This window comes from Sphaeramia orbicularis, chromosome 9 (assembly GCF_902148855.1).
Source record: "Sphaeramia orbicularis chromosome 9, fSphaOr1.1, whole genome shotgun sequence".
NCBI classification, from domain to species: domain Eukaryota; kingdom Metazoa; phylum Chordata; class Actinopteri; order Kurtiformes; family Apogonidae; genus Sphaeramia; species Sphaeramia orbicularis.
In genome coordinates this window covers 26278201-26293819 of record NC_043965.1, presented here as the reverse complement: position 1 = coordinate 26293819, position 15619 = coordinate 26278201, and the positions used below count along the sequence as shown (strand labels likewise).

The 15619-nt window shown below is 36.4% G+C and overlaps 1 protein-coding gene across 1 annotated transcript; it reads right to left on the bottom strand.

The window, feature by feature from the left end:
• Window positions 1–2971: 2971 nt before the first annotated feature.
• On the bottom strand, window positions 2972–10566 carry slc6a4b (solute carrier family 6 member 4b). Its single transcript, XM_030144454.1, has 13 exons — window positions 10333–10566; window positions 9119–9253; window positions 8721–8940; window positions 8443–8581; window positions 8201–8335; window positions 7484–7587; window positions 6431–6558; window positions 6223–6335; window positions 5829–5960; window positions 5330–5429; window positions 5142–5242; window positions 4574–4741; window positions 2972–4497 (listed from the first exon to the last, which is right to left on the bottom strand). The coding sequence occupies exons 1-13, from the start codon at window positions 10532–10534 to the stop codon at window positions 4417–4419; spliced, it is 1758 nt and encodes a 585-aa protein (XP_030000314.1). The 5' UTR covers window positions 10535–10566; the 3' UTR covers window positions 2972–4416.
• Between the last annotated feature and the right edge of the window lie 5053 nt (window positions 10567–15619).

Here is a 15619-nt window from a genome sequence, read left to right as displayed (position 1 = left end):
TACACATTTTTATCTGTTCCAGTTGATTTGTCGATGGATTTCAGTGTTATGACACAATACAATGCAGCATTACATAACCACAGTGCAGAAGTTGATATTTCATGTCACTGGTGATCATCATCTGTCTACAGAACACTGAACCACTGAAATATTCAACAAACTTTATCATCTCAAACAATTTATTTTGTGACTGTTTCAGAAAATAATTTTTGTGGAAATGTAGTCAAATCTAGCCAACAAAATTAAGTGAAAATAAAAAGATAATAATACCAATCAGGATCAAACGAAACCAAAGGTGTGCTTTTTTTCCCTAGCAATATTATGATTAGTCTGCAGCCAGTGATTCCTCTTACTCTTCATAGATTTCTGCAAAATTGAAAATGAGCACCTCCTGTTTTTGCATTATTTATGGATAAAATCTTTCATAATAATAATAATAATAATAATAATAATAATAATAATAATAATAATAATAATACAAAGAATTTAATATTGCTTTCTCATGTGGGCTAGTACACTACATTAATGTTAAATAAGATCAATAGCTGTAAACAATTCACACATCTTAAGAGTAAGTATTCATTCAGTCAGTCATAATTGCAACTTCAGACTGATCAATTACATAATCACAAAACACTGCAATCTGAAGGTCCAGATTTAGGTGGATTTGGGGTGATCTGATTGCATGTGATATGGTGATGAATCATACAGAGCAGAGGGGTACAGTGTAACACAAGCAAAGTGAACACCACAAAAGTTTTGTATTTTTATGTTGGTTTAACTTTGTACATTATTAGCCTCATAGCATAAATGCCTATGTCATATTTTTGCCCAAATTGTGATATCTATGGAACTTTATTCTCCTAACACTGCTGCTTCATTTTATGTCATTGGCTATGATCTGAAATAAATAAGACTCAGGCAATGACTTTCTATTTATCCTCTGTGCATTTTCCATGATGACTACAGAAAATAAAACAAAAAACTTGCTAGTGGATAGGAGTCTGAATATGAACAGGACTAAAGAAAAAAATAAACCTGTCTCCTTCTCCTTCTCCTTCTTCCTTTCCTTATTCTTATTCTTATTCTTATTCTTATTCTTATTCTTATTCTTATTCTTATTCTTATTATAATTATTAGGAGTAGTAATAATAGTATTACAGCAGTCATAACTGTCTGTCTTATGGGTAATGCTTTCCATATTTAAGTCAAAAAAATTCATATGCATGAAAAGATACCATAAATTTCCATAGATATAACATTTTCTAAAACTGTTAGCTATTAGTATTTTGATCATGTATGCTGCTTTGAAATCATTCTCCCAATGCAAAGGCATTTTGCAGTTAACATTTAATAGAACTGAGATATGAGATCATGTTTATAAATATGGCAAATATGATATATTACTCTATTAACATTAAGCAAGTTAAGGAAATTAATTAATTTGATGGTAAATCAAGGTCACACCCCAAAATTATTCTATTGAAAGTTTAACTGTACACTCCATTCTTACTGTTTATTGCTATAGATATTCTTATGTTGTCATAATTTAACATAGTCAAACATTCTCATATTCTGGTATGTCACTGATCTCCATCAGTGAATTGGATCTCTGTATTTATATGTAGTTCACATCTGTTTTTGATAAAACATGACCTGTATAAACAGTCAATCCTCCTGGGGAATACTCTTATTTTTATGGAGGAAAGTTGCAAATGTTTTAAAATGATATTTTCTAAATGTGTAATTTCTTGAACCAAATTCATCTACAACATAAGAGTATATGTATGTTTGCATCATTTTATCAGTTTATCCTTATGCTGTTTGTGGAGCTGTTCATGTGGAGAGGCCATCTATTTACCAGTGTCTCTTTTATGCGTCTCTTGTGTTTTCCTGTTCTCTACTTCAATAGCAGTCACTGACACAAAAGAGCTTTGATCTACATCCATCAGCCAGTAGCTCAATTGGGAATCATATGTTGCAAACCACTTTATACTCTTGTATACGTCCATACCTGCCACCCTTTAACCAAGCATAAGATCACTTCAATAAGTAGAGATCTGAAGGAGGCTGTTAATGGCAGCTGTGTGTGTGGTCATGTATTTCTTATAGATTCGGGACATAAATCTGTGTACATGTTCACTTAGAAGACTTAAATCTCTGTGGACAAACTGCAGGATTAGTATAAATTACTACATTTTAGGGTGAGCATTTGTTTTAAGGTTAGGGTCGGGGTGGGGGTTAAGGCAGGGTGTATTGTGTTCACAGGTTGCAAATGAGTTTGTTAATTAAAATATCTAATGAAGGTGAACAGCAAGAGCCAACAGCTAATACACAGACATAAAAATAATCAGACTCGACATAAACAGAAGAATTCCACTGTTTATCTGCTTATATTGAACAGTTTAGGAATGAAAATGAGCAGATTGATCACTGAAATATGTATTTTATACTATAATAAATGTATACACATCTTAGAACATAAACCAGTTTGAAGAGGACTCAAATCACATAAATCATCATGTTGCCCATTACATTTCTCTCTATATATAATAAACATAAAAAGCCTTTTAAAATAACATCAACTGTAATAAGACATACACTACTGTATATCGCAAAAAATAAAGAAAACATTTTAACAGTCTTCAATTAGAGGTTGAAAACATTGTCTGGAGAGGCACAATATCAATACAACCTTTACATATTTTGTACATACAGTGTGATATTTAGGCAAATTAAGGCAAAAAAATCCTATTTGGACTGAAATCAGACCATCAGACAAAGACCAATATGTTAATTTTGGAATAATTTAAATGATGAATTTTGAGAAAGTATGCATGCTGGATTACTTGTGAAATATTTATGGATCATTTTTTTTGGAGACGTACAGTGTCCTGACATGGTTTTTGTCTGAGTGCCTTTCATATCTCCATTACAAACACCTGTAGGGAAAAAGGGAACAATTGTTTTTGCAGGTGTATTCAGCAGCTGCCATAAAATTCTATACAAGACTGTAATACCAATAAATATATAATATAAAATACAGCATTGACAAAAGTAAAGAAAGGACTAGCATCAGACTGTTGGCAGATGAAATATTTTTCAAGCTTGCTACAAAAATACAATAAAACCGGCAAGAGTTGGTGTGAAGAACATTAGCCAACAAAGTGTACAGTACGTGTTCCACTTGGAGGATAAACCCTTTTGATTTACATGAACTTACACACAAAACACTGCTTCCATAATTATTTCAGTGGTCGTTGTTTCACTAAGTGCAACACTGGTGTTTTAGTGACACGACATGCAGAACATTCAACTCTCATTTTAACCTTCATTTTAATTTTCACAAAGCAAAGAAGAAATAGAACATCTACATGCATTAAAAATAATGTGCTGGATGTATGGTATAGTGTTATTTTAATCTGGTTGAGATAAGGACATCTGAGGGGATGGATAGGATAGTAACTACTGAGCAGTGTTGGGGAGACTTAGTCTACATGTAGTTGAACTATGTAGTTAAACTACATTTTGCTGTAACTTGCTGGTAGTTAAACTATGTTCATATTTTGTGCCGCATGTAGATCAACTACTTTTTGGGTAGTTTTTTGTAGTTTAACCACTCAATTTCCAAACTACAATTTTGGGCAACAACAAAAGATTACGTTTTTTTTCCCCCTTTTTTCTTTCAGTCTGAATTGCTTTGAGGACATAATCATGTCATGACATGCCAGCCAACGCTGCCTCTGATTGGCTTGCCCTGGCAGCACTCCAGTGCTTCGCAGATGTGCGATCATTACTAACATTGTGTGGTCGTCACCACCATGGACAACCCTCCTGTCAGCACCACCTGCCCCCAACAGCACCGTGCCACCACAACCATGGCCATATTTGTTTCATATACACCACATGTACATTCTCAATTTAACACTGAAAATAAAAAGAAGTTGCTAAAACTACTTTTCCTAGCCATAGTTTTACAAACTACGTTTCTCCAGGGGTAGAAATGTAGTTTGTTTGAACTACTGCCATGCTGAACAACATGTAGTTTTACAAGCTGCACTTGCGAAGTAGATCCCCAACACTGCTACTGAGTCCTATAAAGATGTGAAAGTTACATAATGTTTTGTTTTGCAAGTAGATCTGACCACAAAAACCTTTTAGTAGCCATGGTGTGACACTTGCTCCCCTTGTGTCTATAGAGTTACAAATGTATTTAATCTTTTATCATTTTACAGTGCAGGAGGTGGAAGGAGCAAACCTGTGCAGTGACAAGTCAGTATGGTGGACAACATGAGATGGATACAGCAAATGATGCTGTTTAGGTCTGGCCACTATTCATTTAAAACCATAGTATGAATGACAACCTACATGCAGGAGTTGAGTTTGTTTCTCATATCTTTAGGTGTTTTTCTCTTTTTATGGCACTGTAGCCATGTTGAGGCTGTCCGCGTGGATATCTGGTATGGTCCTCTCTGGTCTCAAACAGACTGCCAACCTCTGCACAGAAAGAGATAATCATTTTATAAAACGTAAAAGAAAATGCATGCATTTGGTCTCCTATGTGTTCACTGACCTGTTTGAGTGACCCAGGGGTCCATACCAACTTATAGACCATATAGATGGGGATCCACATAAAGGATGACAATCCCATGATGTATCCCACCGTGATACTCCAGTCTGGGTACTGGTAGTCAAACAGTGTGAGGGGTGGAGCTTTCAGCAGGGAACTCACTATAATATACTGGGAGGAGCAGAGTTATATAGTATAAGAATGCATCTACATATAAGAAATATTACAGATAAAGGGTAATATAACCAGTACTATAGAAGAAGTATATGAAGAAAGGCTCTGTCATAATGCAAAATGTCAACAGGATGACAAAGAGATGCAAATATGAGACAAGGATATTGAACAGTATGCGAGAAAGGGGAATTTTCTATTTGCCCTGAAATTTTGCAATTTAAATTTTAGATGCATTTCTAAAGGTATTGCTTTTCAAAATAAGTTGCACTGCTGCTGCATCTGCCTGGCTGTGTGAACTTACACTGAGAACCCAAGGCACATCCTGCTCATGATATTTGAATTAGACGTTAAAATATTTTGGCTTCATATATATAAATGATTTTGTCTTCATTCTTACCGCTAGAAATGCTGGACTAATAGCAACCCAGCACACCTTCCAGAACAATCCTGGAGCTTTGCCCAACATGGCTTGAACATCACTGCTAAATCTTTTGATACCTGGAAGCAATTTAAAAGTCACTGAAGACAACAAACCACTACAGTCAAATGAAGCTAATTCTACTGAATTAGAACTTTAGTGTTTACCATAGAACCAGGAAACTGCAATGGCCTCAAGGAAACCCACAGCAATAATGGAGCATCCGACTCCAAATTCCTCCAGCAGTTTTACCACATAGGCACCGCCCTAGACAAACAGTTAACATGCAATAATATGCAACCATTCATAAATGTATACCGTATTATCATTCATATTCGCAACATTTTTGTAAAGTACTGCAGCTCTCTCAGTCTCTCCCCACAATATGCACTGTACATGAACCTCCAGGTACCTACACTGTTGCCCATAAAATTGAAATTATTTTGTTTTCAGACACATTTCTTTTTTTATTCCTATTTTTACACATCAGTAATCACCTTTGACCAAGTGTAATGATTACATACTGAATCCCAGTTACACTTTATAAATCAAGAATGACTCACACTGTCAAAATCATTTTTTGAAAAGATGCAAAAATATTGTATATCAACCTTTTGGGCCCCACTGGATAAAAGATTTCTTTGTGTCCTTTGATGAAAGACTTACATTTGTAAGGGTGCTCAGAGATCCCAAAAAGCAGACAATGACTAAGCAGAGAACAAAAAGTTCACGTCTGTGAGAGAAATGATCTGGATATTCATCCAGTACGGCAGTGATAATCGCCTCCAGTCCACCAAACTGAAACATACACAGAAGGTCAATACTGTTAGAGTGTCACAATACATCATAGAATTATTTTGAAAGGTGACCATGTACACTTTGCTAAGATGAAAATGTTCTGGTGAAGCAATAAATGTCATAAAGAAGACTGCATTTATTATAAGTATAAATTATGAATCTACCACTAAATGCACAACAGGTTATTAAACATAGACATGTATGTTGTTCAGATATAATACATGAAATGCTCTTCATGTTGTCACATTGCATAGTTTCATACTGTACTGTCAAGTCCCAGTGTGATCATCATCACAAAAAAGATGATGGCAAAAAAGGTTGAGCCCATCATGTTAGCAATGGCTTCTGGGTAAGTGATGAAGAGTAAACTCGGTCCTGAAAGTGTGACAAATTAAACACAAGGGTGTATATGGTTCTTCACATTTACTTCTTTGTAAAAAAATAAAAATAAAAAAATTAAAATTGCTCACCTTTATCTTTGGCTACATCCTCAACCTCTACCTTCCTCATCTCTGCCATGTAGCCCAACACGGTGAAGATTACAAACCCAGACACAAAGCTGGTCAGACAGTTCACCAAACTGGTCACAATGGCATCACTGGAAAAAAAATACATCAAATCTGTTCAGCATGTAGCATGATGTGCTGATCCTGCTTATAGCCTTTAGAAAAGTCTAAGTAAATGTCTAAAATTATGTATTTGTTATTTCTGTGGGTGACATTTTCCCTAGCTGACCCTTCTGATCCTTCCTACTTCAGGTTTGTTACACGTCATATGACATTAATGTGAAGCAACCACAGACAATGGCAACAACACCAGTGAAGTATTTGTATGAAGTATGTATGATGTGTGCCTTAAGAGATGTACACCTTATATCAACATAAACCTGTTTCTCCAGATATAGAAAAAATCATCACTATATAACATACTTGCTATACCAGAAAATTACTTCTAACTAAATGAAGTGATAAATAATTATAACTGTAGAGCTGATGTTATCATTCAGTACCAAAACCATGTAAGGAACTATAAAAAACAAAAAAACAAAAAACTGTATGTCACACTCTACTGCATTATATACATGAATTGCTTTGGGATTATTTTCATTTTATAGTATGGCCTGATTTCATTCATGATGTGTGTGTTTACTACAGGTTCCACACATACCACTCCACTGTATGAATCACCTCATCCACACTCACTGTTAGTCATACTGGGAGTGTACTGTTTAATTCCTCCTCTTTACAGTATGGCATTTATACCCACTGTGTAGTATTCAGCACTCCTGCTTCTAAAATAACTGCTTCACAGCAATGAACATATAATTAATAAATGCTTTAAATGTTGTTTCATGGCTTGAGCTGCATCACGGGCTTTAAAGCAGGTGTTTATTTCTGTCTTGTTTCGTGCCAGTAGATGCAGAGTTAGGCTTTCATTTAACTTCTTCTTGTTGTATTCAATCCTCAGCCAACAGTTTCACTCAACGTGTCACAAGTCAGTGGATGCTAAGGCTCAGTTCTTACCGATAGCAGTTGTTTGTGAAAGGGTTGTAGCTGGAGAGAGCCAGGAGGACCCCGAACCCAGGCCCCAGAGAGAAAAATATCTGAGCAGCTGCATCCACCCACACCTAGAAAAAAAATATGTGAGAAAGGCAGAGGTGATCTGTACAGGTGTGGTGATGCTAGGGGCAATTTAACAGCATGAAAATAAACTTTTTTTAATGTAAAAGTAATGAGCTTCAGGTTCCAATAATAAATTATTCCAATAATAATAAATTATAAATCATTAAATTATTTTCTCATTTTCCTTGTTCTGATCTCTGTGTATCATTTGTCAGGCTGAACGGTGTTGTGTCACTCATATAGAAATCTAGTTGCCACACAGCTGTACGCAGGGAGATCTGAAGAGGAGCACACATTCGGCTTTAAAAAGAAGAGGGAAGCGCTGGATGTTTGTGAGTGAGACAGAAAGGGAGGCCTTTGTTAATGGGCAGAAAATCTAAACCAATTATGCATCTTATTATCCTGCTCTGTGGCTTATTTATGCATCTCATTTCATCTCATCCATATTCCCATCCAACCAAAGCACTCACACATGTTTAGTATACAATTGAGCAGGCGAGGAAAATGAGAACATTTCAGAAATAAAGGCTGATATCCAAACATGTTCGCTGGCTTGTTGGATTGTTTTTTTTTCTTTTCCAATTAGATGTAAAATCAGACAAACTTTGTACAACTCACACTGGTCTCAAGTAGCTTCTCCCACTGGGGTTTTAGGTAAAACACCACACCTCTCCAGGCTCCAGGAAGAGTGGCTCCACGGATTAGCAGGATGAAAAGCACAATGTAAGGCAATGTGGCAGTCACCCACACTACCTAATGAAGAAGGTAGTGATAAATCAGGGGGAAAACTGCACAGAAGGGGAAAGTAGTAAGAAGAAAATGCACAGAACATCTTTGTAGTTCTGTGTGATAGGAGTTACCTTCCCTGATGTCTTCACCCCCTTCCATAGGCTGAAGTATACAATGGTAAAAATGAGAAAAAGGCAGAGCATCAGCTGCCAGCGAACACCCCCGACGTTTCTGAGCCCTGAGGACTTGTGGATCTCTAGAACATTCCTCCTGTTTGAGTAAAATGTTTAAATTAACATGTGTTTAATATGGAACTCCCCATAAAAATCTACCAGCTTATAACATCTGTAAACTTGACTGTAAAGCCACTCATATGCGGTTTCTGTTACTCACACTTACATGCACTTACGTGTAAAATTCCTCTGCTGGAGATCTGGAGGTGTTTGTCCAGGTGACATTGTCCATGCCAAAATAATTGGTGCAGTCAGGGGTATTCCATACATTGTCACAGTTTGTCCAAGGCAAGATACTGGAGAAAGAGGAGTAGAAATAGAAGAGGGCCCAGGCGATGATGGTGTTGTAGTAGAAGGACACATACAGGGCGATGATACAAATGGCATAGCCAATACCTGAAACACAAAGGAGAGATGATATATATCTTTACTGCTTGATGGTAAACCTGTGATTCAAACAAGAGAAGGAGATGAATCTTATTCATTTTAAACCTGCACACACTTAATGTCCGAACCAAAGAAACAGCACATTCTCTGAACTTCTACTGTTGATCAATGCATTGTGAGATCTCACCTTTGAAAATGGGACAGATGTGTTTCCATATAGATATGGCACCGGTTCGGTGGAACTGGCCCAGTGCCAGCTCCATGTAAAACAGTGGGACACCTCCAAAGATGGCCATCAAAATGTAAGGAATGAGGAAAGCCCCTGCACAGGTGAGTGTCACATAGAGATTTTAGTGTACGCCCTGGTGACATTAGGGCATACAGACAGGACTGATTCCAAACATTTACAGCTTGTGTTTTCATGAGCCATTAAGCATCTGTATACTGTAAGCTGTTGTTGTAAGTAACTGTTATTCATTTCTTATGATTTTATCATTTATCCCCATTCGGACATTTACAAACAACAAAATTTGGAAATCCAAAAAATGTTTTTGTTTTTCTCTTGCTCTCTGACGCTAGTCTTAAAACCCCAAAAACCTCCACATTGCTTTATGTTTTACAACACAGCAATTCAACTTGTCGGAAAAGAAGTTGTTAAAATTATTGTTACAACATTAAAACTCATGAAAGTGAAATTTATTCATCAGCATGTGCAGGTGAAACTGCACTTAATGGGTTAGGTCAAGGCTAACATTTCACAGTTTCAAAACAACAAAAACAAAAAATCAGTTGTTTTCTTATTAACTTCTTCATGTTTAAAGTCAGATATTTTTAACAGCTGGATGGTGTACAATAATTTCTCTATCAAACATCAAAAAACAACTTCCGTTTACTCTCTTTATTTTTAACCATGATTTTCATTTGGACAAAAGTACTAAATCCTGTATAGTGTATAATCCAGTTCATGACAGACAGATAATGTAATAAATTCAATGTAAAATGAATTACAAGCTAATAAATTCAATTCAATTTAATTAAATATAATGATATAATTAATATAAATTCGTTTTTCTGCAATAAAAACTTAGAAACTTGTAATTTAAAAAAAAAAAAAAAAAAAAAAATTATACATTATGACCAAAGAAAAGTCATCGTAGAAAAATACATAAATATTTAAAACTTTTTTAGGAGTGTTTTTATTGTCAGGGTCGGGATGTGAAGATCAGCACCATGGACAGTTTCAGTTGCTAAAAACCATTTATCACCCGAATAGGCCTATTACCTAATATTTTTAGACTTAAAAAATACATTAATTAGAAATTTAAAAAAAAAAAAAAAAAGGAAGTTGCATATGTTCCACACTGATTTTTTTTTTTTTTTCTTTTCCAATGTAACACTTACCTCCACCGTTTTGATAACATATGTATGGAAACCGCCAGACATTCCCCAGATCCACCGCAAAGCCAATGACAGACAGGAGAAAATCCATCTTTTTGCTCCATTTGTCCCTTGAGTCGGTCTGAGTCATGACGGGCACCGGGACGGCGTTGTTGGAACTGTAGCCGGGGTTGGGTGAGCCGTGGTGGGTCAGACTGCCGGCCATGACCGTAGAGTCCTGTCGGGGCACCGGACTGTGAAAAGTCAGTCAGAGGACCGGCTCCACGGAGCGGAGGACGCGTCTATAATGATGACAGGGCCGAGTGGGAGGAGCTGGGCTGCGGACACTTGGGATACCTGTTATTGGAGAAACAGCACAGAGGTGAAATGACAGCAGCGCTTCACTCCCTTTCAACTTCTACTGAAGTTTATTGGCATTTCCCAAGTCAGTATGTTAAAGGTAATCAATAACAAGATTTACTCAACTTTGAAGATGTACAACATATTAAATTTGGTTTTTCATATTCTCCACAGCCACAACAAAAAGTTTATCTCCTTTTTCACTTCACTTACTGGAACAGATTAGCACCATATATCCATATGAGCAACAGGTTGTCCAGCAGAGTTTAAGCCAGGGGTGTCAAACTCACACAGCCACATAGAGCCCAGTTTGACCTCAAACAGGCCCAACCAGTAAATAATAGTCTGTAAATCAGGGGTGAGAACCCTTTACCACATAAGACACGGACGACTGGCATGATACAAAGCATAAATGTCCCTTAAAATAAATTTGAATATGAATTACTAGACACCTCATTCATTTGGTGCCTTCATTAATTGTATGAGTATGAGGTGCAGTAATACTTTTATTTTAGCTTAAGCCAAGGGTGTTAAATATACAGCCAGCAGGCCAAAACCGGCCTGCTAAACATTCTAATCTGGAAAAAGAAAAAAAGAGAAAAATTTGGAGTTGTCATTATTTATCAGCTATTATGCTATTATTTTACTAGGCTAGCCTGCTTCAGGTCTTATTGGTCTGTATGTAGCCCCTGAACTAAAATAAGTTTGACACCCCCACTGGAAATGATGAGAACTTTACATTTTTTCTTTGTTTTAGTGTAAAAAGTAAAATGAAATTCTAAAACTGTTTAACTTTACAAACTCTCCTTTCACAAAAAAATAACAATAATAATAACCTGAACAACCTGAAATATCCTAAGAAAAATAATTGCAGTTTTACCAATATTGCGCCTCAATGTATCATACAGATTGCAGTGGATGTACAAATGCACAAAACATTTAGTAATGGGAATAATGTTAAAGTCCTGGAGTTTGGAATTTGTAGTTTGGAACTAAAATGAGTTGGACATCATTGACTGTTAATATCTTCTGTGTAATTGTTGTTTTTCACAAATTCAGCCCAGACTGGAACCATTGGTCAGCCAGTTTTGGCCCATAAACCATATGTTTAACACCCCTGGCTTAAGCTAAAATAAATGTATTATTGCATCTCTTATTCACACAATTAATGAAGGCACTAGGTGAATGAAGTCTCTCGCCATTAAGTGACATTAAAACATATTTTAAGGTATATTTATACTTTGTATCATGCCAGTTGTCTGTTTATTATATGTCTCTAAGTCTCTAATTGTTTAGGTGGGCTTTGGCATATTATGATAGAGGGGCATTTATATGGCATCATTGTGCAGAAAGAATTAAATAAGGAACAAATGAAGACCAAAACAATTAAAGAGAATCAAATAAGATTCTCAAATGAGTCTAAAATGCAGGTCATCCCCCCAAAAGTCAAATTATCTAAGAACTTCACAGGAACCTGATTGAACCATCAAGCTGCCAGTCTATTTGAGCTCTAAAATGTTTGATACCAAGAGCTTTAAATAGCACCTTCACCCATCTTGGCTTCCTGATATTGTGTTAATATAGTTTGGAGAGTAGAATCATAGCAGCTACACTGCACTCGTCAGACAAGGCTGATAGAATGATTTTGTAATCAAATCTGTCGCTTTTAGCACCTAGCAGCTTCAAAAGGTTGTTAATGAGATTTTTGGAGAGTGGCGGACCCATGGGTCTGAGTCTAAGTCCATCAAATGAAGTTACTTTGAGAAATGGATATGACAGAGACGGGACAGGAGGCTGGAGGCATCCATCATAAAATTGTCACTTATAGTAAACTGTCTGGCCTGTCGTCACTTGACCCTAAGAGATGGTGAAATCAGATATTTTGACAACATAGATAGATAGATAGATAGATAGATAGATAGATAGATAGATAGATAGATAGATAGATAGATAGATAGATAGATAGATAGATAGATAGATAGATAGATAGATAGATAGATAGATAGATAGATAGATAGATAGATAGATAGATAAACAGACAGACAGACAACATCTCATTGCCACTGCTCTGGGAGAAGTAAACAAAAAAAGCTGTGGTTGCTCAGCTGAGGTGCGGCGGCCCCTGGGGGCCATAAGCATGACAACAAACCATATAGCACTGGCCTTCTCTAACATACAATCCTGTCAATCTGCATTGGCACACATGGGCAGAAGAACATCAGACTGACAGGAGCCTCAATCACATGCTCTGGTGCCTGTCGACTCTAATCACACATGGACATGGACACGTTGGCCTCGCTCGGAGACTCTGCTGACAGCAAACAGATATGGATATGGCACAGCATCAACAACTGTTGATATGACTTTATACAATCAATCATTTCTTTACATTGAATTGGTCCCAGTTCAGCCTCCTCTTATGTCTGTTTTCTTCTCGACAAGAGTAAAACATAATAATTTTCTATAAATAATTTTCATAATAATTTAATAGTAATTTTTATTCAAAAGTATGAAACAAGAATCTTCACACAGATGTGATGTTTGGGCATTTTTTGGCATAAGCAGAAACTGTTGAATGTGCTCTTTGTGAGAAATGAACTTAAACAAAAAGGCAAACCACAGATTTCCCTTTGAAAAATAGACGAAGGCGACATAGACATAGGAGCTCTGTGTACTCAGGCAAAAAGTCCTGGGATGGCATTTAACAAGACATGCTATTACCTCATATTATCTAAAGTCACTGCAAGGTGTGAGTCACCCCTGCAAAGGAATCCAGCTGTAGAGGATATTTGTGAGATAAATAGAGAAAAAAAACAACTGAGAAGCTAAGATAGGAACACAGCCCCCTTTCCTTCACATAAACTCTTGCTCCTCATTTTAATCGATTTTCAGGACATGCTGAAAATGACTCAGGACTTTTACATGAACTAGAAAGATTCCCGAGTATCTATTTTGACCAATTAACCCTCAGAGAAAAGCAGGTGAAAGCTTTGGGGGGGTCCTGCTCCACTCAGTCTGTCAGCATGTGTTACCACTCCACCCTTTCACCACCTGATCTACCTGACAGCCACCCCAGGCTGAAAAGGACTCATGATCCACAGAAAACCCCAAACCCCAGCGCACTGAAGCCTAACACCCCCCCCCACTCATGTTCTGACTCACAAAATATTTCTCTACATGTGCTGATACATATAAAAAGTTGCTAGATGGAAGAACTTGTCATTGTATTTCTTTGTAAATAACTGTTAAACTTAATGCATATATCGGTATTAGGTGTTGAGGAAAATAGAGAACACAGTCGCCATCTTCTGGACAATATGTGTTATTGCTTTATGATGCTGTTATTAAAGGTAGACAAACGTAAAGAGAAACAGGTAGACACAAACTAAAACTGATTTATTCTGTTTTGATGGTTGAAAGCATGAGGGTAAATGGGAGGTTACAAAGTTTGGCGCATCCACATCAATGTTAATGTTGTAAAATTTACTATTTGAATAAAAGCATGTGGATGCTTAATCACACTTTCTAAACTGATGACTCACAGGGAGTGATCAGAAGAATGCATGATCCAAATGAATGATGAGATTGACAGATAATAAAGCAAACCTGTTGTGCACAGTGTTTTTAAGTTGTTTTCCCCCTTTTTTTAAAGGTTTTTTTTCCAATGAAATATTCAAAACAATAAAAGCAAATATAATTGACACGACAAAGTTATGCAATCTCTTAAATCTGGTTAATAAATCAAATGGAATGAGAAAAATGTGCCGTGAATTTTCAAATCCACTAATAGACCTTCACAGATGAGAAGGAATATTTATAATTATAGACTAACAGACCAAACCAATACAGACACATGGGGAAGAATAACACTAGTCTGCATCAGAGATTAAATGTGCAAGATCTTGCATATTTTAAAAGGATTAATTTTAAAACAAATGACAAAAGTGCTGCTTAGCTGATGTTTTCACTGTATATGATTAAGTGTTATTACACATATATATTGATGTATGTATGTATATACAATAGCTTTATAAATACTGTGAAAATGTGAATCTATTATAATGTGCAGACAGTGTTCTGAAGTAAATCTAGTAGCTCTGAGGCAAACATTCCTTTGTAGTAAAACTCATTCTCTCATTGATTTACAGAATTTTACATTTTGACCCAAGAGTCTATGTTAGAAACCACAACCAACCAGCATTTTGGACATAATTTTTCTTTATTAGTGAGCCAATCTTGGTAAAGTTCCACTTGTATTCTGGAGGCATTTTACTCGTAGACCAGTGTTACACATAATACAAAGAAACTCTCTTTTGCCATCAGCGCTGGTGGACCAGTCCTTGTTTTCTCCTCATCACAGGGTCAGTCTCCATCCTCTGCTCAAAGTCACACCAGAAAGACCATCCTGGTAAGTCACAAAGAAAAACGACAATATATATAATGTAATATCAATGAATTAAATAGATAATGGGTGTCATAGTGACTAAACAAAGGCTGATGAGTTTGACCTTAGACCCATGGCCACCACACTTGCCCCCAATGTCTTTGTGTGTAATTTCTATTTCTATTATTTACTGCATGTCATACCAGGTCATGGAAAAGTTAGAGCATTTTCGTAGTTTGGCCAAAAGATGGCGCAAAGATGACAGGTTTCTATTTTAGAAAAATAAAATAATAATTTCATAGAAAAAGATCGCTGTTTATATCCAGTGAAGTGCTTCTACTGCATGTACTCAAAGGTTTCAGACATTTTAATTATAATCTTAAAACTGCTTTCTCTGGGATGATATGTTTGATTGGGTCATTTATTGTTAGTCATATGAAGTTGCTCCATGTGCAGGGATTGTACTGCTGATTTCCTGTGAAGTGGACATCCAATAGAACCACTGCATGTGTCTTTAAGAGGCGTGTGTGAGGAGGAGGAGGAGTCGTGAGCTTCATCGCAGTCCAC

Bases quoted from the DNA above. Each gene is read 5' to 3' on its own strand.
- slc6a4b (XM_030144454.1), bottom strand. From the start codon at position 10,534: ATGGCCGGCAGTCTGACCCACCACGGCTCACCCAACCCCGGCTACAGT. The intron at 6,559-7,483 runs GTAAGAACTGAG...TTTTTTTTCCAG, and splicing joins TTCACAAACAACTGCTATCG to TGATGCCATTGTGACCAGTT. The intron at 4,498-4,573 runs GTCAGTGAACAC...CTTTCTGTGCAG, and splicing joins CCCCTGGGTCACTCAAACAG to AGGTTGGCAGTCTGTTTGAG.